We start from the raw sequence: 25,741 nt of genomic DNA on the forward strand, positions 1-25,741 counted from the left end.
TAAACTCTATAAATGATCCCCAATGTCTTAACTGCCACCGGAGCCAGAATTGGGGTACCCCGTTAAAGGGATCCTGGGGTAGTGCTTTGTCCATAAGCCCAGATGGAGCTAAGGACCATAGCACTCCCCAAGGCAGCAATTCTATTTGTTGTAAGTCACAGGGCAATCCTTTCTCAGATTCAACCCTTTGGGAAGCAGTCAGCAGGTGGGCTGACTGAGCGAGAAATCACCCAATGCCTGAGCCAAATTGCATACATCTGTAATCAATAAAGTTGTGGCCTGCTTCGATCCAAGAACACTGCGCAATGAATCTGTCTGTGGGGGGAGGCAACAGGCTTGATGTGCCTGACCACGCAAATAGTACACCTCTCTGAGTGATTCTGATGTTCCCTCGGCAATTTGGTTAAGAAGCATGAGCAAAACAGACTTGCAATCCTGCCTTGATCATCTGTTCACATAAGGGGAAAATTTCTGTTAACTCCCCTCCCCATCTGACCTCCCCCCCCAATATATTCCATACTGATCACAAGGGTCACCCTTGCAGGTTTTCAGGAAGCTGCAGAGGGAAGCGAGAAAAAGGACAACCCTGTTCTTACTTTCTTTTCTTTTGTAACACAGAAATTGATCCCTGTGTGGTGGGCAATGGTGGCTGCTCCCCACATGCCAGCTGTACAAAAGTTGGGCCTGGTCAAAGAACTTGCTCTTGTAAAGAAGGCTATGCTGGAGACGGGACTCTATGCCGGGGTGAGCACCCATGCTGCTTGAAGCACATGAACTGCTGAGCAATTCTGTTTTTGAAAATAGATGCTAACTGCAAAGGCCAGTGTATATGTAGATGCATGAGTGAGCATACTGGTGACATTTAACTCAAGTAAATATTTATGGTATCATTAAAATGAGTTTGAGAACTTACAGTCACCCTGTCTCCCTTGCAGACCTGGCGTCTCACACCACCTTAATTATCTCATGCATGGTTCAACCACCCCTTCTCTACAGCAGATATCCTTCTGTTCCATGCCTAGGCAGAGTAATAAAGTTGTGGTTGTTAGGAAATGGGAACTGTGCTCATCTACCTGCTACTAGGACAATAGGACTTCTTGCAGTTTAAACAAATCCCAATTTTTGCCCAAGACATGCTGTGGCCGTGATCTTTCCTATGGGGTTCTGTCTTTCCTCCACAGAACTGTGTTTAATTTTTAGCATGGAAAGGGCTTTATTTGGGGGTTGAGAGTGAGTGGGTCAGGAATGTTGTCCTTAAGACCAAAAATGTAACCTTTTTTTCTACTGGTTCACTCTTGCTCACTTCTCCTCTTGGCAGACAGCTTTATATATAACCGCTCTGTTCATGCCTCCTAGCATGCTAGGAACTTGTTTTGTTAGGCAGGTGCAGTTTTACAGTGGAAGCAAAATTTTGGTGCATACAATCCTTTCTCCTACATCTCTCCTACATACAGAAATTGATCTATGCTTAGACAAGAACGGAGGGTGTCACCAGTTTGCTGAGTGTGTTAAAACAGGACCAGGCCTCGTAAGCAACTCCTTTTCTCTTTATTTTTGGGGCTCTCTAACAGTACATTTCTCCTGGGGGGGGGGGGAAGAGTACCACCCTAAGGGTAGTATCCAATGAAATCATTGAGCTTGTGTAGCAACATCCACGCATGCAACAGATTTCTCCTCCCCATGACCCCCTCCCAGATCTACCCTGAGGGTTCCACAAAACCCACCTTCTGGAGCAGATTTTGTGGGAGCTTCATTGCACAAGTCACTCCATGAGCACATATCTATATTATCTAAGACTGAAATCTCATCACAATGAGGGAACAGTGCTAATGCGCTGCAATGCATCTCCAGCTGCTGAGTTTGGTGACCGTAAGGGATTGGGTCTCACTAGCTCAGAAGACTATTTAAAATTCTTGCAGCTGATTGCACTGTTTCTCACTGGGAAAACACAGTGGCACACTCTGGTGGCTGTGCATGTGTCCTCTCTTTCTGTTATGCTCTCCTCTGTTAGACAATCATTTGAATCCTGCAAGGTCATGGTGCGTAGGGAACACTTTCCACTTGTTCAACGGGACTTCCCCCTTTTTATCCTCCAGCCCCCCTATAATTAGCAGGGTTGGGGGAGAAGCCCAGAGCAGATACAGGGTGCACATAGAAGGAGAAGACAGAGGAGAAGTTCCATTGCTCAGGTAGAAGTGATTTGTTGCATGCTTACACACAACAGCAGAAATAAGATGATAAAGACAGCTGCAGGTTTCTAGACTGAGGAAGGTCCTGTGATTTTCATTTTCATTGTAGAAAATCAATCTATTGCTACTGTTGTCTGCAGTTTTGTTTGTAGGTCCGAATTATATAATGTTGACTATACATTGTTGCTTTTATTTTATTTTACATAGGTTGCCTGTAACTGTCTTCCTGGGTTCACTGGCGATGGTGTTAACAAGTGTGAGCGCACTGATCCTTGCAAGGAGGTTTGTTGGCACTCATCTGATTCTCTCATCAAAAGATTAACAAATGATTTACACTGATCTCCTTTCTGTCCATTATCAGACAAATTATGGGTAGAATCTTGAAATGTTAAAAAAAAAAAGTATGTGTTTGGGGAAACCAATCGTGAATATCCTGTGTAGTGTTTAATTTGGCATAAAATGGACCATTCAGATAAGAAGCATTAAAAATCTAGAGCCCACCTTGATTATAGAGGTTTGTTCAAGAAGTTATGTGAGTTTTATAACATGCAGAAAATAGCATGTGCAGAGAAATCAGAGAGAGGAGCTGAGGGAAGTCCTAGGGGGGAAGGAAGGGAGGAAAGAGGGGAATTATGTCTGTGATTATACGGTTTGACAATTTGTTGTGTTGAAATTGCTTAATAAAAACCTTTTTAAAAAGAAGAAGAAGTTATGTGAGTTCCAAGCACTGTGTGTTTTACACATTTCCAAGTAGGCAGTATTTCAGCTTTCTTACTGACTAATATGTTTCAACTTTTATTCCCAGGATAATGGAGGCTGCAGTCCACATGCTCTCTGTCTCTCTAAAAGTGGGGATCGAATCTGCATTTGTTTATTTGGTACCGGCGATGGATTTACATGCACAGGCACTGTGTGGCAGGTACAAGACATTCTGTTGGAAAGGGGCTGCCACGATTTCTTTTATCTCAACCTACTCTTAAGTTCCCACCGGGCAGCATTATACCAGCAATAATATATTATTGACATCAGGCTCCTTATACCATCACTCCTCTTTCTGAAGAAGAAGCAAACTAAGATTTTTTTTAAAAATGCCAAGCGGATATTTCAGAGGAGGTGAGAAAGTTACAAAAGGTCCCATAAATTAAATATAGCAGTACAGTAACAGTTCTGGCCATAGATTAGTTGGGGATTAATTTAAAAGAAAGTGAAGAAAAAGATTGCTGGTTGAGGAGCTTGCAGTTAAAATACAGATATTACCTAGAATTGTTCAAATGCTACCATTAGAAATACTATCCTGAAATATACTCGGAGTCCTGTAGTGATTTCATGCTCTTTATTGCAGCTTGTAAAACAGTGATTAAATTGTCCCCCAAACTTCAGGCTTTCATATACATTATTTACACAATGTGTCCCATCTGATTGGCGGATTCTGATTCCCTCCTGGAGCCTGATTGGTCTTCTCCTGCAAGCCAATCAGTTGTTGCATTCTAGGATCCTACTTACCTATTGTTCTAGGATCCAAGCTTAGTACATAACATACCCAAAAGGCTTTTCTCTTCTGCAAAAGGGATAGAATTGTCTTCCAAATACCTCTTTGGACTAGTAGAGCCTTTGGAGGACTTGGAGTTGAGAGTAAGTTCACTCTGAAGGCAGAGGACACTGCAGTTCATTTTTGCTTATCAGATGTCAGTGGGACCGGTTCCTTAATCAATTCTCTGGCCAAACAATTCAAGGCAACTGGAAAATTCAAGCCCAGAATGTATGTCACAAGTCTTATAATGGGATTATTTTCACAAACCATTCCCATTTCATTATTCATTATTGTACTGCTGTTATTGTGTGAAGTAGGGTATAAATGTTCTTTCTTCATTTGGATAGGAAGGATAAGATTGTTTTTTTTAAAAAAATGAAAAAGCAGAGCCTTGTCGTTAATATTAGATGGTTTTTAATTTCTTTCATTTTTTTAGGAGCTCAGCACAAGACAAGCTGCATCTAAATTCGTTAATCATTTCAAAGTAAGCATCAACATCCTCTAAAAGAGAGTTAGCCTTGAATTTAGAAAGTCCCTTGTGTCACTTCCACTCATGCAGGTTTAGGTTTAGTGTGTGTGTGTGTGTGTGTGTGTGTGTGTGTTGCTTCCCACTAAAAAAAAAGTCTCAAAGCAACTTACAGCCAAAATTAACAAAATATAATGATGAACATAATCACATAATGACATAAATGTGATTAAAAACAGATTCATCAGTGTAATAACATGTCATTGGTGGCATCCAAATGCTCAGGTAGGCCAAAATGTATTTGCTGGCACCAAAAGGATGACAAGATTGCAGATGGGCAGGACTCCCTGCGGAGAGCAATCCATATACAGGGGGCTATTCGAAGTTACCTTAGATTTCTGCCAATTCTCCCACCCTACTCCATTCTAGAGAGTCTCCTTCACTTCAGGAGTGGACTTTGGGGTGGGTAGTGGTAAAAGGAGCTGCATCAGGATGAAGAACATTGGAAATGTCCAGTGACATGAGCAGAGTCCTTCTTCATCTTTTCTGAGCAGTGTTTTCTTGCATAAATCATGTTGTGCTGCTGTGTGTGTGTTAATCTCTGGACATGTTTTTGTGCCATAGCGCTTTAGCACTGTTGAATTGACGGGATCTGGACCGTTCACTGTTTTTGTCCCACATGCTGATTACATAAAGAACAGCACCACGGTAAGAAACACTTTTCTGGTTGCATTTGAAAGCCTATAGTTCTGTTTATCAGTCTGTGCAAGTCTTCTCTGGGTTTCTTTAGAGCTAGTTTAATACACGGATAGGCAATGTGGCCCTCAGGCATTGCATGCCAACAGTGCCCAAAGCCCAACCCTTCTTTCTTTCTTTCTTTCTTTCTTTCTTTCTTTCTTTCTTTCTTTCTTTCTTTCTTTCTTTCTTTCTCCCTCCCTCCCTCCCTCCCTCCCTCCCTCCCTCCCTCCCTCCCCAGCATTAAAATCACCCCTTCTAACTAGAAAAGGTTAAATCCTAAGAAAGCTTCAGTTAAACCTGAGTGTATCTAATCTAAGCAACTTTCAACTCATTTGTATGAATCTGAATTTCTGCTGCATGTGTAGGTTTGTTTCAGTTCTCTTCAATGTATTAGTGATTATATTGTGATTGGCTGTCTTCCCTAATTTTTCAATTAAGTATAATAGATAATGGGGAATTGTTCCATAATTCTTCATTCTTCTCTTTCTTGAATGAGAACAAGTTTTCTCAGTAGGTGAAGTGTCAAATTGATATTTGACTCTGGGGCATCCCATTCTCCTCAGCTAGTTTCAGTTCTTTGGAAAGGTGCTGAGCCCGTGCCTGACTTGTATAACCCCAGTTTCTTCAGTTTTCAGAATGGGAAGAGGAGGGTTTCATCAAGGATTTGCTTAACTATCACATAGTCATCTGCCACCAGTTACAGTCAGAAGACTTGCAGTTGAAAAATTCCATCACATCTCTATCTGGACTCAAAATAAAGGTTTCCATGAAAGAGGTATGTCATGGGCAGAGCAATGGGTGTGCCTCTTACCCTTTGTACAACGAGCTACCTTCCCGCCATGTAAGTGCTTCCTATACACGTTCTCACATCCATCCAGGCAAGAGGCATTCATGTAAATCAAGGACACATCCCAGGCAGGCAAGACACAACGTGAGTGTGGAGTAGGGTTTAAGTAGAATCCCAAGGGTTGGATAGAAAGGTCTGAAGGGTCTCATTTGATGCCCCTGGTCCCTATTCTTTTAATAAAGGTGCCTCTTAGTAAGAAACCTAACAAACTTCAGAAAGATGGGTGCAGGGTTTTTTGTTTTGGGGCACTGTTGAAGTTGATCCTTGTGTGTTTTGTTTTGTTTACAGTTATGTTAGTATGAAAATGGCATGCATTGAAGAAGGGTCCCTAGGGAAGTAACATGTAACATTTTAGAAGGATGGAGGCCAGGGACTAGGGGGTTATGGACACTTTCCAACCAGGCAAAAATACTTGAGGGTGCAAAGTGGGACCAGTATGGCCTGGGAAGAGTCCTGGGGGCCTGATAAGAGAGGCCTGGAGGATCATATTTGGCCCCTAGGCCTGCAATTGTAAGAACATAAGAAGAACCTGCTAGATCAGGCCAATGGCCCATCTAGTCCAGCATTCTATTGTGGCTAAGCAGATGCCTGGGGGAAACCTGATAGCCTTCTCCTCCATGAATTCGATCCTCTTTTAAATCCATCCCTCCATCCCATGGGAGAAAGGTTCCCCACTACTGCTTCACAATGTTGCCCATAAATTTCTGAAAAGTTTTTAGCTATACAGTGGTACCTCGGGTTACAGACGCTTCAGGTTACAGACGCTTCAGGTTACAGACTCCGCTAACCCAGAAATAGTACCTCGGGTTAAGAACTTTGCTTCAGGATGAGAACAGAAATCGTGCTCCAGCAGTACGGCAGCAGCAGGAGGCCCCATTAGCTAAAGTGGTGCTTCAGGTTAAGAACAGTTTCAGGTTAAGAACGGACCTCCAGAACGAATTAAGTACTTAACCCAAGGTACCACTGTAGTTGATTTGGGAGACAGGAACCACAAACTCAGTGAGTGTGGAAATCCCTCCTTTCTCTAAGAATTAAGTTCTTAATGCGAGATTCCACTGTACCCAGCTTGAGTAGTAGAAGGCGGGGACTGTGAGAACACGGCTGTATATATTCAATGGAAGGTCCATAACCCAGTGGTTAGAGCATATGCTTTGCATGCTGAAGGTCCCTGGTGTGTCCAGGTAGGGTTGGGAAAGACTCCGTCGGAAACCCTGAAGAGCTGCTGCCAGTCAGTGTAGACAGTGCTGGGTTAAATGGACCAATAGTCATGATAAGGCGTCAAGCCTAAAACATCTATCAAGACAAACCTACAATAACTTACTCCATCTTGCTACTTTAGCCCATCCCTCACTGGTGATCATCACTCAAGAACAAAAAGGCTTTGTACATGAGAAGATGTGTCTTACTGGGAATGTGTATTATGTCCCTTTTTCTCAGAACAACGTGTATTTAAATGATGAAGCAAAGATAATTGAGAGTGACGTTATGGGAAGCAATGGTGTCCTACATTTCATTGACAAGATCTTAATCCCATATGACCTGCAGAATATAAACATTTCATCCAACCTAGCACAGGTATGTCTAAAATTATGAAGGGCTGAAATGACGCATTAATTTTTATACTCAACTCTGTATTTTTTAAAAAAATAACAAACAAACACAACACTATAGTTTTTATGGTTAAACATAAAACCTTGCACTTGCTTTAATATAAAAAAATAAAATAAATACCAGCAGTGACGTAAATCTGTCAAAGGCACACCCAAGGTAATTTGTATGCATTGGCAATGTATGTGAGCCCATCTTGCCCCTTGCTGTTACACAGTTGTTTGGTTTGCATTCCTATGTTGTACAGAAGCATTTCTAGCTTTGCATATGAAATCTCTTACATGGTGGAAGAACGTTTTATAAATATTGGAATGAGGCATTTCACAATTAGTATGTCTGACCAGAATAGTAGTATATTGATTAACTGCATTGATGATTGGCAGAAATCATGACTTGCTGCTGTTTTAAGGAGTATGAGTGTCTGTGTATTGGGCAATTTCTCTTCAATCTTCGTTATAATAGACACAAAGCGGCAATGGGAGTGGCAATGCATTTCGGTTTCCTCTTCCATGATATAGAGACTTGGTTTCTAATAACTGCATCTTTTTGTTGCTTTCCAGAAAACCATCACAGAAGTTGCAGATGCTTATGGATACAAAATCTACAGCAAGCTTCTAGTGGTAATTTGTAGTCTTTAAAATGAAACATTAATCTCTAATAAAAATACAAAAAACCCAAAAAAACTTTCAGATTCAGTTCAGAATTCATTTCAGAGTATACTCCCTCCAATCTAGGCTACATGTTACATTCAAAGGATTGCACAGTATATTTCTTACTTTTAAATATGGAACATGTTATTGTCTGTGTTTGCCTGAATTTGAGTCTGGACTAAGGATTCTGAACCCCTGTGTTCTGATTTGATACATGATATCCAATCACAGAACATTTCAGGAATTGGGCCTCTGCCATTGGCCCTTAAAATCTGAGTCGTGATTCGCAGTTTGGATGTTTAGACTGCCAATCACGTTGGAAGTGGGCATGGCCCAGGCTTTCAGAAATGCATATAAGCAGTTGTTTCCCCCTGTTTCCCAGTTACGTAGTTCAGTAAAGGTTCTTGCTGTTATCACTGTGTCTTGCCTTGTGGGAACCCACCTACACTTCAAAACATTCTTTTGTTTCTGATGGCTAGTTGCACACAAGTAATTTATGATTGATACTGCGTGTACGGTATTTTGATGTGTATACACTTTGCTGTATTGTCTCTGTGTAGGAGGCGGGACTTCTTAATCTGGTTAACAGTACCTTGCACCAGCCCTTCACAATGTTGTGGCCTACAGATGCAGCATTTAATTCTCTCCCTGAGGATATGCAAAAATGGTTGTATCATAGAGAACACCAGAGCAAGTTGGCTGCTTATCTCAAAGGACACATGATCAGGGACACGCTGGTAAGTTGATAGTGGTGTTGTTGTTTTTTAAAAAAAAACCACCCTTCTGAATTTATTTTTGAAGTTGTCTCAGAATCATTACTTTTGTGTGTGTCCAGTTATCGGGTTCCAGTCTGATGAATACTCATGGTTTAAGAACGATGCATGGATCACTCATCTCATTTGGCTGCAGCAAGACAAGTGCCGTAAGTCAATGTTTATCTGAACTAAATGTTGTGTATGTAGGGGTGGAGTGGTTATTGTACTGTTTGAGTGGGTCAGCTAGGGATTGAATTGGTGACTTAATAACAATAATAATAATTTTGTATTTATACCCCTCCCTCTCCGGCCAGAGCTGGGCTCAGGGCAGCTAACACCAGTAAAGTTACAATAAAAACATAATGGGGGGACCAATTTAAAATACATGTTAAAAATACAATTTAAAATGCAGCCTCATTTTAATAGTAGCCCATAGATCAAAACCATAAGGGGAGGGAAACATAAGGGTCAGACTGAGTCCAAACCAAAGGCTAGGCGGTACAGCTCTGTCTTGCAGGCCCTGCGGAAAGATATCAAGTCCCGCAGGGCCCTAGTCTCTTGTGACAAAGCGTTCCACCAAGTTGGGGCCAGTACTGAAAAGGCCCTGGCCCTAGTTGAGACCAATCTAACCACATTGTGACTTGGGACCTCCAAAATGTTGTCATTTGTGGACTTTAAGGTCCTCCGCGGGGCATACCAGGAAAGGCGGTCCTAGGCCGCATAGGGTTTTAAAGGTCAAAACCAGCACCTTAAACCTAACCCTGTACTCCATTGAGAGCCAGTGCAGTTGGTAAAGCACTGGATGAATGTGATCCTGCGGCAAGGACCCCGTAAGGAGCCTCGCTATGGCATTTGCAGCCGCTGGAGTTTCTGGGTCAGCTTCAAGAGCAGTCCCGCGTAGAGCGAGTTACAATAATCAAGTCTGGAGGTGACGGTCGCATGGATAACTGTGGCCAGATCAGGGCGAGAAAGGTAAGGGACCAACTGCTTAACACAGTGGAGATGGAAAAATGCCACCTTTGCTGTGGCTGCAACCTGCACCTCCATGGGAAGGGAGGCATCAAAGGTTACACCCAAGCTCTTGACAGAAGACGCTGGCACTAATTGAGCCCCCGCAAGAGATTTAGTCTTTCAGGTCTCCCCACTAAGTGCTTTCCTGTCAACAAGCAGTGTGTGTGTGTGTGTATGTGTGTATGGCAATTCTGAGTAGGTAAAACATCAGGAAGAGAATGAGTTGGAGAGGTCCTCTTCTCCTGTTTCCCCTCTTCTACTCCCATTGGCAGCTTTCAAGATGTTGTTAGACTCCAACTGTCATCAATGCCAGACCAGCATAGCCGATAGTCGGGGTGATGGGAATTGCAGTCCTCAAACATCTGGAGGGCCAAAGGTTAGCTGCCCCTGGTCTAGATCTTGATATGGCTGCTGTACCTTTTTTATTATTATTCAATTCAATTCAATTCAAAATCCTTTAGTAGGCATAGCACACCACACATTGACAAACAACATATACAAACTGTATAAAATACAGGTACAGCAAACACAATTTATCCTAGTCCTATTCTTAACTCCCAGAAATTAATCAATGTACATGAATAATATAATACCATTTAATATGAAATAAAAATACAACACAGCAACGTCACCTACCATTAGAAACCACTAAGTCTCTTTATCATGGCCCATTCTTTCATCATGGACAGCTCTCAAAAATTCGGCCACTATTAAAGTAACTTGATCATCGCCGTCTGTCAGCATGTCCTGGACCGTTGGTTGAGTACAAATCTGTTTTTAGATCTGAATTTTAGAGCCTCATATAATTGTATTCTGGCATAACTACCAAAATCACAGGAGAAAAATATATGCTCCAGAGTATCGAGTTCCCTTTTCCCGCACCTGCAGAGACGCTCAGACTCTGGGATAGCTAAATATCTTCCTCTCACTACCACAGAGGGAAACATGTTGAATCTGGCCAACATAAACAGCCTACACGATTCATGATTCTTCAGATTTGTCATGTATCCCTTCTGGAAATCTCTACACAAAGGGAGATTTAAGTGAATGGGAGAGCAGGTGCTGTGCTTTGCAACCTCAAGCATGACGAGAGCACTTTTTTCTGTGAGAGTCTTCCTAATAATTTCCCATATATCTTTGGGATCAGAGATTTCAAAGTCAGTTAGAATGAGCCCTATAGAATCCAGTTTTCTCCTACATATCAGTGATAGATTGTAGATTGCACTATCACTTAAAAGATCGTAAAGTAGAGAGTTAGGGGATAGGGCTCTATAATGGAGGAAGATCCAATATTTCAAGGTCCTCAGCCATGCTCTAACTGATAAAGGCAATATTCCCAGCTTTTTTTTTTTTTTTTTTTTTTGCATAGAAGGGGAATTTTTCAGTTATTTTTTTTGCCTTGGCATGTGATCAGGCAAGCAAGCCTAAGGTGCCAGTAAGTTTCAAGAAGTGGATGGAGGCAGGGATGAATTTCACATAGTGGTTTGAACCGAGCACCTCCTGATATGCTTCTTGTTTTCCTACCTTGCAGGGGGAAATTCTGGTGAACAATGGCAATGCAAGGATTGTACAGCAGTTAATGAAATTTAATGGTGGGATTGCTTATGGTATTGACCAGGTGCTGGAACCTCCAGACTTGGGATCCCGCTGTGATGAGTTTCGCGATGTTGAGCGGCTATCGGTGAGTGTCTTAATATGCACATGCTTGTTGATTTCTGTAACCTTCCTCCTTTACAAATCCCCAAAGAAGTTAAGAGTCTCTCCTGGGAAAGTACCAACTCTTAAAAAAAATTTACAGTGGAACCTCAGTTGTCGAATGTAATCCATTCTGGAAGATCGTTCAACTCCCGAAACATTTGATAACTGAGGCACAATTGCTGGTCGGCAAAATCCATTGAAAAATTGAAGAAATGTGTCTCAGAAGCCTTTCAAAAACAAAAGCACTCACTTCCGGGTTGTTGGCGTTCAGGTTCCGAATTGTTCAGCTTTCGAAGCATTCGACCAACTGAGGTTCCACTGTTTTTTAATATTTTATTTGGTTTTAAGATTCAAAATTACATTTTAACACTCAGTAATTATAATCCATCGTTCTGCCCGGACGCTGAGGTCCAGCGCCGAGGGCCTTCTGGCGGTTCCCTCATTACGAGAAGCAAAGCTACAGGGAACCAGGCAGAGGGCCTTCTCGGTAGTGGCACCCGCCCTGTGGAATGCCCTCCCATCAGATGTCAAAGCGATAAATAACTACCTGACATTCAGAAGACATCTTAAGGCAGCCCTGTTCAGGGAAGTTTTTAATCTGTGATATTTTAGTGTATTTCTGGTTTTTATGGAAGCCGCCCAGAGTGGCTGGGGAAACCCAGCCAGATGGGTGGGGTACAAATAATAAATTATTATTATTATTATTATTATTATTATTATTATTATTATTATTCTCTTATGATCAGCTAAATGTACTACGAGATAGCAAAAGAGATAATTAATCTGTGGAGACCCCAATGAGCAGAACAGAATAGAACAGAACAATACAAGTAGGGTCCTATATTCTCCCTCCCTCACCCCACTGTTTTAGCACAAATGAAAATAAAAGGAAAACAATATTGCGTAAATACTAACTATAACATCTCCCTGTAAAGTATGCTCTTTGCACAAAGGTTTGTGACCAAAATACTTTAGAACAGACTCAAACACATGATAAAAGCCCACCAGAAATCAGCTGCCTATGGCCTGGTCCCTAGTGCTCCTGAGCTTTGGGTAAAACCTGGAATGGAACAGCTCCAGACCCTGATGGACTGGAACACAAAAAACACAGATTGGATTCCCTAACATTACACACCCAGTCCTCAGGGAGGAGCTACAAGGCAAAGAAGGACTGTGTTCACATGGCAGTTTCTTCCATCTTTATGATAACTGTTAATTTCCACATTATATTTAGAGTTGCCATATTTTGAAGAGCAAAAAAAGGACACATTTGCCTACTTTTAACTATGGATCGCCATGATGACTCTCATTTTTAAAAGGAACGCAAGAGGATATATAGCAAGTTTCACACAATGTAAAAGCCACTTCCAGAACTATCGTGGCATACAGTGCATGTTTAGCAGTCTTTTCCATATTGTTTGGAAATGGATTTTTTCTGGAAGCAAATAACATGGAAATCTGCCCTATATTCCACAGCAATTCTAGAAATGTCATTTTATGTTATATGACAGCTCAGTTATAATGCAGAACAAAACAGGGGGGAGTCATGAAAATGGAATAAACTGCCAGAAACTGGCAGTGTTCATTCATATGCCAAGTGTTCTCAGCCCAACAATTGTGTGTGTGTGTGTGTGTGTGTGTGTGTGGCAGGAGGAAGAGAAATTTGCAGCTGAGAATTTATTAGAAAGTGCTTAACTCACCCCCTGTTTGCAAAGGCCGCCCTGCCAGCCATTTTAAGCTTGGTCCCCACCCCCTCAGCTGAGCTTGGAAGCCAGAAGCCCAGCAGACTGGGGGGAAAGGTCTTTGAGGAGAGAATTGCCAGATGTGTGGTGGATTAAACACATCAGGTGAAATTCACCTAACCAGCTGTCAGTGGAAGTACTGCACACAGACTTCTGCTTGCACAACAACCCCCCCCCCCCCAATGGCTCCAGAGGAGTCTGGAGAATCCCCAGAACAGTTCACAGGGGGAGGAGAGGAGGTTCCACCTGGGAAGCTGCAATGTTTGCGCAGATGGAATGACTAAAGGGCATAATGTTGAATTCCACCTCCGTTCTGCCCACTGATTACTTCAACAGACCTATTCAATTGAAAACAAGCCATTTTGAGCTTTCTGGTTCCCTTCCTTTGAGGATTTTGGGCATCCCTCCACGGGAAGAACCTGGCATAGATTTATGCAACAAAGGAATGTATAGCTGCACTTTTACCCCAATTTTGAATTGGATATTTTTAATCCCAATTAGGGTAAATTGCACCACAAAATTTCCAGATGCCCTAGAGCAGGCACGTCCAACTCCAAAGAGGCTGTGATCTACCCATTGTCATTGCCATGAGTTTTAGGGGAGGGTTCACCGGAGTTATTGAGTTTTTTGGGGGATTGATAATGACCACCCAGGTGATCACTTTATTTTATACTGCAATCGACCATAGACACCAAGGCGATCGACCTATTGTATACGCCTTCCCTAGAGTGATATAATTTGGCATGTTTGTTTTACTTGTGTTAAGTAAACACAACCCAAAGCTTCCAGTGTTGTCTAATATTGTGTTTGCAATTGGCCTTCATTTCTTAATATATATTTTTATTATCATTATATTTCTTACCTGCCCTTCACCATGAGGTCCCATAATGAGCTGATGAAATGGAAAGATTTTCCATGAAAAATAAACCACTGGTGAACTTGAAAAAGGGCCATACTGGCTGTTATGCCTGCGGTCATTGCTGGTGAGACGAGCTCTGCTTAATAGAATCAGACTGGCGACTTTTAATTATAATTTTTGTGGACCTTTTCTCCTCTTCCTGCTTCTCTTCCTCTCAGGCTGCTGCTTGCGGTTCCTGTGGTAATCCGCCTCGTTGTTCCGGTGTCGCAAAAGACGGGGTAAGTTGAACATGAAGGTTCCATCTAAATAAAAATGTACTAAGCCTGTGATATATATATTACAGTAGATATTTGGCATGCATTTCTACCCTAAGGAATAGATGTCAATCAAGGGCAAATAAAAGTTTGTTGTTTTTCCTTACAGGGGGAGACCCAGTCTTGTTACTATTATGAAGATGGATTGTCCACTCGTCCATGGTACTCCCTTTCTGAAAGAAGGTCTCCCTGGCGATATCGTTCATATGGGGTGAACAGATGGCGTCCACTTTCAAGGTCCTTGATGAAGGGGTGCAGGAGAACATGCTTTGCCGTTGAGTGGGTGCCTCAGTGCTGTCCAAACCACTATGGGAAAGATTGTCAGGGTAAGAGATCTTCCACAAGGGAACTGTATACTTGTGTGTGTTTTTCTCTTTCCTGGTGATCATAGTGATTATTTCAGCCAATAAAAACAACACCAGCCTGTTCATCATAGTTTTCATTTTTATATGGGGAAGATTCCCCATAGTTTCCTGTTGAGCTCTTTTTAGATTTACATGTCTTAGGAAGTAGCCCTCATAACTTCAAGCAGGAGCCACTTCAGATACTCCTTTGCAACCTGTTTGTGTAGTATGGTGGATTCACTCGCTTTGTCCCACTTACAAAGGTTGAAAATTTCCCTTTATTCCAACAAGCCTTCCAACATACTTCTTTGCCTTGAATGGTCTGTGTCCCCCACCATCCCTTTCAAAATGATAGACTTCCTTTTTAAGTGACTTAGTGTACATTCCACCTGGCCATAACACATATACCTGATGGAGCGTCTCCACACCCATTGTTCAGCCCGGACACTGAGATCCAGCACTGAGGTCCTTCTGACGGTTCCCTCCCTGCGAAAAGTGAGGTTACAGGGAACCAGGCAGAGGGCCTTCTTGGTAGTGGCTTCTGCCCTGTGGAACACCCTCCCATCAGATGTCAAAGAAATAAACAACTATGTGACATTTAGAAGACATCTGAAGGCAGCCCTGTTTAAGGAAGTTTTTAATGACTGATGTTTTAATGTATTTTTAACCGTTTGTTGGAAGCCGCCCAGAGTGACTGGGGAAACCCAGCCAGATGGGCAGGGTAGAAATAAATTATTATTATTATTATTATTATTATTATTATTATTATTATTATTATTATTATTATTATTATCATAATCATCATCATCAACATCATTATTCAGGAATTTTTTCTTTTTTTTTATAATAATTTTTATTAAGGTTTTCCAAATTAGAACAAATCAAAGCAAATTAAATCCAATCTATTGCCAATAACTAGGACTTCCCCTCCCTACCCCCTCTTGTGTTCCAAATCTTCCAAATAAGCAATTAAATTCAACAAATTCTTATCCCCAAATTACACTCTTCGTCAATAACCCAATTTATCCAAATTCTCGTCCCCTAAGATCGATCTATACCCTTCCACGGGTTTCCCCCTTTCGAACATAGTACAGATGAAAATAAGATAAATGTAAATAATAATTTTACAGCCTTTGGATTCCAATTTTCCCTCCCCTCTTTCCCCTTTGCGTTTCACCTATCCCTCCACTTCTAATATCTTCCTGGAGTTCCCACATTACACTATATCCCTCCGGTTCTTTGCCAGTCTTTAATTACGGATGTCCAATCGTAGAAGGAGTCTATCAAATAAGGGCCCATTTCTTCTATCCAGGTTTTTATATCCAGGAGTGAAAACTCCAATTTTGTATCCATAAGCTTGTCAAACCTGAATATCCCAAATGCTCCCCCAGTTCTGTCCAGTTCTTGTTGTTTCCTTGTTCTTATCAATCATTCTCCTCCTTTTTATTTCTCTGTTCTCCCACAGAAATGTTCTTTTTCCAAAAGTTTCTAGTGTCTCTGCAGAGGTTTGTTATTCTTGAAGCAAAGCATTACATCATGTTCCTTTCATTTTCCAACAAATAGTTCCATTGTTTCCTGTAGTGTGTAGACCTCTGTAGACAAAATAGTGTTCCATTCCTGCAGTTTCCCAGGAGATTGAAAGTTCCATTCAACTGTTCACATTTCCTGTGAAAAACACATGCAATGTCCCTCGGCTCCTCTAGGTGGATTGCAGTAACAAAGTTCCCTTCCAGAATCACATCCACCAGACCAAGTAGCTTGTTGACCGATATTTAAAACAGTTTGTATTCAATTTGTAACAAATATAACCGGCAAAGTCCTCATAACAAAGTCTCTATTTTAATCTTCCTTTTTGACAGCTCTTTGACAGCTGTCAAAACCTCCATCACTTTTCTCCAGGCAGTTTCACGAATCGCTCCAGGGATTCCGGGGGGGTTGCTTTTTTTTAAAACAATTCCACTTTTCTCCTCCAGCTCAATCTTATAATTTTCCCTCGCGAAGTTGCTGATTCGGCAAGATAAGGTTACACTCGATCTTAGTTGTCCAGTCCTTTGTTTTGGCTCTTCTACAATTTAGGGGTAGGCTGACTTCCTTTTTTCCACCTCCCCCGTTCGCTCCGAATTTTAAAAATTTATCCCCCTTTTTTTTTAGTCCATATTCCAATTACTCACGGGTTCTTCTTTAGAGCCGAATTTTCAATAGAAGAAGTCAGTGCTCTCCGCCGGATGGCATGCGGCTGCGCTCGGCAGGGATAGCAGAGAACTCAAAGCACCACGCTTCTCCCCGGCACCCGATCCGTAGCCTTTAAAAAGGCTCCTTCACGAGTCGGGAGGGCGCTAACGGTGCCAGCCGAGTCTCCATGTCCACGGCCTCAATCTGGCCGTGGTTTTTAAGGGTCCCCGCATCGCCGGTGCGGTAGGACCCAGCCCCTGCCAAGCCGGCTCCCTCCGGAGCTCGGAGGGAGCCCGCCATTCGGCGATGGCGCCGACCCGGAAGTTATTCAGGAATTTTTTCTAATCGGCCACCTGGCAATGAATAAATGCTGGAGCGCCATGGGCCATGTTTGATTTAAATGAGTGAAGGCAAATGACTCTTACTTGCAGCAAAATCTTAAGCCTGTATATTCAGAAGCAAGTCCCAATGAGTTAAATGGGACTTATTCCCTAATTAGTGTGCTTCAGGTATGATAGCCCCGAACATACCTTTAGCTTATTAAACATTTTTTTCTGATGACAGAAAGTTGACCCAGCTGGAGAAGACTTGAAAACCTAAGATCGCTGCTTGTTCCACTATATGTAGAAAAAAAGGCATAGTTAGATTTCTTTGATTTTTTTCTAGCTTCATCATGTAACAGTATGATACAAATTATTTTGAGGAACATAAAGCTGTGTACACACTCCTGTTTATTCCACCGCTGGTTTGGGAAGCAGTGTACGGATGTCATTAGTTACAATTTGTATCTATCCTGTCATTTCTTATGAAATACTGCATTTTGATGTGTCTCCTCCCCCATTCCAACTTTGAGCAGAATTGAGAAAAAGAACGACCTAGCTGCATTTTAAGCCAATGATGTGTATGCATCCATAGTAATCCGTAGTGATCACATTATACAGTACGTTCACTGGCAAATGATAGGCTTATTAGATCTTGATCATTATTATTTAATTGCCCAAAATAATTGTTCAGCACGGCACAGAATGTTAAAACCAAACAGATCATGCCTTTAGACTTACAATTCCAAAGATAAAGACCAAGAGACACTAAGGAGGAAAGGAAAGGGGAATAAAATGCAAGGCACGTGAGTCCCAGTACTTTCACCTTGCAGTTTGATTGCATATGGATGTGCTTCTACTGTTCTAAGACATTAGAGAAAAGTTAATGGTTTGCTAATTAGGCTGGTGTCTTTTTAAGGAGGCTGCTAACTTAAGCAATAAGGTTTCTGTTCAAGAGTGATTGCCAAAATGGTTATGGCTGTTTAATAAGAACTCCTTCTGTTGGATAACATTCAGTGCGTCCTGCCTTTCAGTGTGTCCTGGAGGGCTTAAGGAACCATGCAGCAATCATGGTACCTGTAACGATGGGCAGCAAGGCTCAGGATGGTGCTCCTGCAACAAGGCCTTCATTGGGACAGCTTGCGAGAACTGTGCCCCAGGCCACTATGGACCAGAGTGCAAAGGTACATCTTTGTTTTCAAAGACAGCAAGAACCCAGTAGCTTGAGTCTTCCTGCTCCAGTTTGATCTCAGCAAGTTCACTGGTAATATGCTATGAGTCGGGTTGCCATATCTGGTACCTGAGGATTGCTTTATAGATGTTTTCCTACACCAGGCGGGCATGGAGAGCGCTAAAACAATGCATGGCCAGCTTTCTTCAGTACCACATTTGAAGATAGGTGGCTGTCTCCACCCCCACCCTGCTCCATCTTGTGCACATGTTGGGAAAGTGCTGCCTGGGTGCAGCCTTACTTTTAGCTGGAAAGGGGTTTTTCTTTCCTTACAGTACTGTCTGTGATGTGTGTTAGTACTTGAGTAATAAGTACTTTAAAAGCAAGGAAGTGAGATACCTACTCTAAATCAGCTGCCACATAACCTAAGCCTGTGCACATACCACTATGTACAAAAAAAAGCCCTTTAATATTAGTCAGCTTCTTCGTATCTAGCTTCTTCTTCTTCTTCTTTGGCAATCACTCGTAGCCGAGTTAGATTGTCTTCCAAAACAGGGTTTTAGCAGCGAGTCCGTGACTGTGGAGGCCAATTCTGGATCCACACGTCCTTCCATAGTGGGGACATAGGTTTCTGGGCAGGAGTTGATCATGGTGAGGGTTTGCCAAGCGTGCCTTCCTCTTGGCACATTTCTCCCTTTTGTCCTGAGTTCAAGTGTCTTCAAAGCCCATGACACCTTTGGTAAAGGCTGTTCTCCAATTGGAGCACTTGCAGGCCAGTGCTTCCCAGTTGTTGGTGTTTATATTGCAGTTTTTTTTAGATCTGCCTTGAGAGAGCCTTTAAACCTCTTTTGTTGACCACCAGCATTACGCTTTCCATTTTTAAGTTCGGAATAGAGTAGTTGCTTTGGAAGACGATCATCAGGCATTTGCACCACATAAAGTTGATGTGGAAGAATCATTGTTTTGACACTAGCCCAAGACAGTGACCATTACTTTTTTCCCTTTGCAGAGTGCAATTGTACCAGTAATGGGATCTGTGATGAGGGGCTGCACGGAGATGGCTTCTGCTTTTGCAGTGCGGGGTGGACAGGAGAGCGCTGCGAGACTGAACTCGGTAAAGTAGACCCCAGCTAAATCCCTAAGCAGCATTCCTCCCACTGTCTTGATAGACATTCTAGGGAAAGGATCATGTTACACAGTTCCTGGGTGCTTCCCTGATTTTTGTCTTGTTTTGTCTTGTTCTTTTGTCTTGTGCAAAAAAAATATTTTTGGAAGTTTTTGGAGTGCTTCAAAAGCTTTAAAAGTCTGTAGCAATAAGGTGGGGATGAAAAAGCACCAAGTGCAGACGCCATAGGTATGTATAGGGATGGCAGGCCTTCCAAATCCATAGCTTGCCCTTCCCCCACTATGTGGATCATGTGCCCCCAGCCCAGCCCAGGAAATCTAGTTAGCAAAGTGTTTTTGGCAAGTATGGGGAGGGTTAGAGGGATAAACAAATACAGAGATTCTCAAATAATCGGATCAGTTCAGGAATGTGAGACTTGAATGACAAGATAATGAAATGCTAAATACTGGTATGACTTGTAATAAACAAATCCAGAGAACTGGAGACAATGGCAGTGTCATCAAGTAACCTCTTCCTTCCCTCTGTCTGCTCAGCTTATGTCACAGGCAATTCTGCTCTCCTGCTTCTTTTTTCACAAGCACAGGGGATTTATATTGCTCTCTGAACCAGTTTTCTCATCATAATGGAAAATTGCTAAAGAAAGTGACCCTGGAAGCCAAATGACCTGTTATGTTGTGATTACATCTTTTTGCACATTCATAAGAATAATTATCATATACACTGTGGGGGACGGGGATAAACAACAACATGTAGAGTTCTTTCCATGCTGCAGCCCTGACCACAACCTCCCTCACCGCTATTTGTCCTGGGAAGGACGTTGCTCTTGGTGAGATTTAGTTAGGATTTAGAGGTGGAGGTTACATTTGCATGGACAGGCAGAGCCCCCCAACCCCAGGCGACCCCCGAGTGGAATAATGACTCAAGACAACATGCTATGGGATTAAAATTGGAAACAACTTTATTAAGTTTCAGATGTAGGGAGACCTTGGCTCAGGCATTGGGCGTTTATCCTTCCCAGTCCCCAGCCAGGGATCTGGGAGACATCAGGGTTATCCAGAATGTTTGGAGATTAGGCTGGCTCTGGAGAACATATGTTCAAGCAGAGAGGCCCCCCTCCCGCGAGAGAGCAATGACAACCTCTTGGCATATGGCCAATGCCTCCCTTCAAGATCCCTTTAATGGGGAACCCTGGGATCACCGCCACGGGGGGGGCGTGGGTCACCGCTTCACACACCCCCCCATTTAGGAAGCAAGACTAAAGGATTCTGCCCAAGGCCTGAAACCGCCAAAGTTGTGATGTTTTGTTACGGGGGAGGCAAAACCTGCCAATGCAGGAAAATTTCTTCCCGACCCTTTAACAGCGACTATGATGTAGCAGCGCCTGCATACCTGTGGAGAAGAAGTTAACCTGCAAAAGAAGGCTTAACTGAGGGAGGGCAGGGTGGGAAAAGCTCTGGAGCCAACTGATGCTTGACAGGTAAGATTCACCTTCTGTTGTGTGGGCAGGGCAGTCCCTCCCCCTACCTGGCTGATCCCCTGGCACCGCCTCCCCAGGTGGGATTGGGCGATTGGCTGAGGTAGGTGGAGACCTCCAGGTATCCAGCCTGGGGAGGGTGAAGCCAGCCCATACTACCAGGAGCTGCATTGAGATCTGGGGGGGCTGCGCGCGATCACACAAAAGGTCCCCCCATTTGATGTGGGAAGCTATCAGTGCCTTTCTGCATTCCATGATGCTGATATTGAAGAGCACCCTAGTCATTTACATTTCATGTAATATTTACTTTCTCCCTGGGAAGCAAATGACCTGCCCAAGGAAGCTTTGACACTGAATGAGAAATTGCAGCTACCCCTGTGCAAGCTCAACAGACACAGTCCACTGTACACTAGCTCAGAGTGCCTTTGATGTCTATAAACTGAGCAAAAGAAGATTAGGTTTGACCAGCCTCACTGTACACAATAATGGCATGGTTTGGGGGGGGGGGGCGTTGTGGGAGAAGAGAGGTGCAATCTCTTGAAATAAACTGATTTGAGATGCTTTATATGTGTTTTGGTCACTTGCATTTTTGTTCCTATGAGAAATTTTGGCAGATGAAATGGTTTTTCAAACAAAACTTTCCCCCTGGACATGAGGAAATTTGCCATTGTTTGTGGACTTCCCACATCATCTCTAGCTGGAAGAGCAGTGCGCTGTGAAATAAGCCCTGAAATGTGTCTGAAAATGGAATGGAATTGACTAATGAGCCTGACTTCTTTTATATCTAGCTGCGGTGCCTGTGTGTTCCCCAGCCTGCCATCGTAATGCTGTGTGCCGGTCCAATAATACATGCGAATGTAGCCTACATTATGAGGGAGACGGATGGACATGCAAAGGTATTGAATGAATCTAGCATTTAAGAACCATGTTTAAGCAGTCACTAAGACTCTTGTCATGTTGGGGTAGTATCAGAAAAGCTTTCAATAATACAGTGGTATTGCAAATAGCAACAAATTTAGTTTGTGAACCATCCTAACACCACTTATGCTGCATCCTTGAATGTAAGGTTGCATTCTCCAAATGACTATATCGAGTCTGCATGGGTTTTGGTTTTTCCCCAGTAATGTTGCAAGATACTGTGACCATGGTCTTACAGAGGCCTTATCCATGCTTACCTTTTGCCCTGCTCTTTCCAGGCACAGGTCGGCACTTAAAAGCTCCATGTCCAAGTGTTTGTTTGTTTTTTTTGCCCCAGCGATTTCCTCCTGAAAACCCTGCTCTTTAGTGCTTGATCGGAACAAACATCAATTTGGGTTTCCCACAGATTGTCATTTGCTCTGATTGAGCTTTAAAAAGCAGGTTTTGGAAAGGAAGGATTTGGACCAAAAAAGAAGAAGAAGGGGTGTTTGGACATGGAGTTATAAAGTGCAGACCGGGCTTGGAAAGAGAAGAGAAAGGTTAGTGTGGATAAATTTAGAGGCTGGTTTATTTGTCACTGCTTCCCTCCCAGAGATGCTGGGAGGGAACGGAGGATCACCACCATAGAACTCTTAAGAATCCTCTCAGATATTCCTTTGGGGAAGGTTTGTAATGAGGTGTGGATTTTGGAAAGCTCAAAGGCCATATCTCATTACAAACAAACCCTTCCCAAAGGAATATTTGGGAGGATTCTTAGCCTCTGAAGATAATTGTTACTCTAGATTTACAGATGGAGAACTGCTAAGGAGAATTGTTTCTGAGAGGGTTACTTTAAAGCATGCTTCCCTGAATTGAAATCCATCCCAAACTAGTTATTGAAACTTAGAGACAGAGCACTGTTCATGATTCTAAAAAGTTTATAACAATCAAATGCTTGGGTTCTCAAGTTATTTTTTATTATTTGTTTTCAAACATTGCAGAACCCTGACAATGCAGTATACTTGCAGTATACATAAAATAAAATGTAATTTACCTGCTGGGTCAATTCAGAAGGTCCTTGGACATTAGGGTGATCTGGACCTGGTCTTCTAAAGTACTTTCTGAATAGAGATGTTTATAGAATCACTTCTGTCAGATTCCAAGCTGGATGATTGGTTTCCTCTATACCAGAATGCATTGTTGAGGAGGTACCGGCACATTTTTTGAATTTTCCAAGCTGCCTCCTTTTTTTGCACTCTTTCTATTAGAAACTCATCAAAGGTAAAAAAAAAGTTCTCTTTCCATCATAATATGGGCAGTTGCATAGTAGTGTAAAAGCACAAAAGTCTGTTTTTTTTTAAACTAAAAAGAATGAATGGTGAGTTGATGTTGCTTTTAATTTCCCCCACCAATTCTGAGTACATGTACAAAACTTGTTTCCACATTCCAAAACCAGGCAATCCTGCTAGAATTCAATGTCAGTGGGATGGTGGCATCTCTCAGAACAGTTGTGGAACTGAAGGACTCTGCTCATCCCTACTTCCCTGTGTTTTTATATTTTGCTGGAAGCCACCTATAGTGATCGGGGCAACCCAATCAGATGGGCAGTGTACAAGTAATAAATTAATAGTCTTATTCTTATTAAATGGCAAAAGAAGTACCAGGTGAGTCTTGTTCCCCAATTGGTAGCAGGAGGATTAGAGAGCCAGAAGTGAGTCTTTACTGAAAATTCTCTTTTTCATACAGTGATTGACCGGTGTGCGAAAGACAACGGTGACTGCAGTGACTATGCCAACTGCACACAGATTGGGATTGATGTTTCCTGCAGCTGTTTCCCAGACTACGAAGGTGATGGCTACATCTGCAGCCCTATTGACAGGTGTGCAGATGGCATGAATGGAGATTGCAGCGAGCATGCCACTTGCATCAACACAGGCCCTGTAAGTATGACCCTTGGTATAATACAGAGCGCAGCAGTCTTAGGAAAATTTTGGAGTGAAAATGGACAGTGGCTATAGAAACTCTGAGGTTCTTCACATTACCACTTGCATTCTTGTTGTCCGCTTGCAAACCCAAACTTCAGTAAAGGAATGTGGAATTTTCTGTGCTATACAACTTTAGCTAGGAGCTGGGGAAGAAATACCCCCCCCCCCCGCCCTTGCATTTCACTTTTAGCAAAATCAAGGCAAAGCACTGTCTAGCTGGATGACTTGAAACCACATTTGTGAGAGCAGGGAAACTCACACATTTCTTCAGCCTCCTGAAAAAAATCATGAGCAGGTCACCACCATTTTCAGCTCATGAGAATGCATGCAAAATACAAAGCACAGTGATGCAGGTGAAAGATTTCTGTTTGGATTTGGAAATGCAATTCAGTGAAAAGTGTCACCTAAGAATTAACCCCCCTTTGACCCTTCCAACATGTAAAGTTATCAGCAGACTTAGCATGACATTTCCCCTTTGGCTTGGTGTTCAATTGTCTTTTCCCCCCAGTGGTCCTTGCCTTCTGCATCGTCCTGTGTTTCGCCATAAGATTGCCGTGATAATGTGGGTTCCTTTGCCCTGCAGAATTCCCGGCGGTGTGAGTGCCATGCCGGTTACGTTGGAAATGGAATCCAGTGCTTGGAGGAAGCTATCCCACCCATAGACCGTTGCTTGGAAAATAATGGGCAGTGCCACTCTGAGGCTCTCTGTAGTGACCTGCATTTCGAAGGTATAGGTCCCTGTTACCATCCTATAATTTCCATGGAACAATCCTTGTTTTATAAGATGTATGCTTTGTACCTGTAAGATTTTAAATAGTTTTTAGTGTTGTATTATACACAGTTGTGGGACGCGGGTGGCACTGTGGGTAAAACCTCAGTGCCTAGGGCTTGCCGATCATATGGTCGGCGGTTCGAATCCCCGTGGCGGAGTGAGCTCCCGTCGTTCGGTCCCAGCTCCTGCCCACCTAGCTGTTCGAATGCACCCCTAAGTGCAAGTAGATAAATAGGTACCGCTTTATAGCGGGAAGGTAAACGCCGTTTCCGTGTGCTGCTCTGGTGCCGGTTCGCCAGAGCAGCTTGTCACGCTGGCCACGGGACCCGGAAGTGTCTCTGGACAGTGCTGGCCCCCGGCCTCTTAAGTGAGATGGGTGCACAACCCTAGAGTCGGACACGACTGGCCCGTACGGGCAGGGGTACCTTTACCTTTATACACAGTTGTAACCTGCCCCAGGACCTTAGAGTGAAGGGCGGGAAATAAACCCTCCTCCACCTCATTCTCTTCCTTGTAATGTGTGTGTGCAGCAGAGGGGAACCCCAGACCCCATCTTGGCAAAGCTAGATACATACCCATTCAGGTCCATCTTCCTCTTTCCCATTAATACTCATCTAGTTTGATGAGCTTTCCTCTACTGCCCCTCTTGAAATTTATTGGTGGCCTCTTTTGCCTGCAGACATCTACCACCTCTTTCCTTGACTATTTTGATATATTATCTATTAGATCAGAGGATATCAGCCCCCAGGGGTACACTTTTTTCCTTGGCACTACCATGGAAAACCTACCCAAAAGCCATCACTCAGCTTTCTTTTCCATGACCTCCCCCGTCTCTGAGACAACACTTTCCTTGAAAATGAAAAAGGCCTCGCAATCAGAAAATAGAATTGCAGCTCAATCTTTTGCAGGTCACCTATTGCGTTTGGGTTGCAGGCTGTGAGTCTGCAGAAGAAAATGGGGGATGGGAAGCGTTAGCCCTGAGTTGCAAACCGTTTCCCTCAGAGATGGGCCCACACCAAAGGGCACTTTTCCAGATCTGACCCACAGCAATGTCTAAAGGGGCACGATATTG

General features: G+C 42.9%; 1 protein-coding gene across 4 annotated transcripts in view; it reads left to right on the plus strand.

Annotated features, from left to right (window-relative positions):
- The window catches only part of STAB1 (stabilin 1), a 96,738-nt gene that overhangs the window by 62,891 nt on the left and 8,106 nt on the right, over positions 1-25,741 (plus strand). For all 4 annotated transcript variants that reach the window (XM_083726436.1, XM_083726437.1, XM_083726438.1 and 1 more), the window contains 19 exons: positions 619-744; positions 1,455-1,528; positions 2,397-2,471; positions 2,995-3,108; positions 4,157-4,204; positions 4,811-4,894; positions 5,553-5,699; positions 7,209-7,346; positions 7,940-7,999; positions 8,590-8,766; positions 8,865-8,951; positions 11,327-11,476; positions 14,313-14,372; positions 14,518-14,734; positions 18,279-18,428; positions 19,425-19,529; positions 21,804-21,911; positions 23,659-23,852; positions 24,481-24,625. In XM_083726436.1, the coding sequence (XP_083582562.1) occupies positions 619-744; positions 1,455-1,528; positions 2,397-2,471; positions 2,995-3,108; positions 4,157-4,204; positions 4,811-4,894; positions 5,553-5,699; positions 7,209-7,346; positions 7,940-7,999; positions 8,590-8,766; positions 8,865-8,951; positions 11,327-11,476; positions 14,313-14,372; positions 14,518-14,734; positions 18,279-18,428; positions 19,425-19,529; positions 21,804-21,911; positions 23,659-23,852; positions 24,481-24,625 (2,259 nt within the window). The remainder of the gene's footprint in view (positions 1-618; positions 745-1,454; positions 1,529-2,396; positions 2,472-2,994; positions 3,109-4,156; positions 4,205-4,810; positions 4,895-5,552; positions 5,700-7,208; positions 7,347-7,939; positions 8,000-8,589; positions 8,767-8,864; positions 8,952-11,326; positions 11,477-14,312; positions 14,373-14,517; positions 14,735-18,278; positions 18,429-19,424; positions 19,530-21,803; positions 21,912-23,658; positions 23,853-24,480; positions 24,626-25,741) is intronic.

Source organism: Podarcis gaigeae, assembly GCF_964106915.1.
Source record: "Podarcis gaigeae genome assembly, chromosome: 2".
NCBI classification, from domain to species: Eukaryota; Metazoa; Chordata; class Lepidosauria; order Squamata; family Lacertidae; genus Podarcis; species Podarcis gaigeae.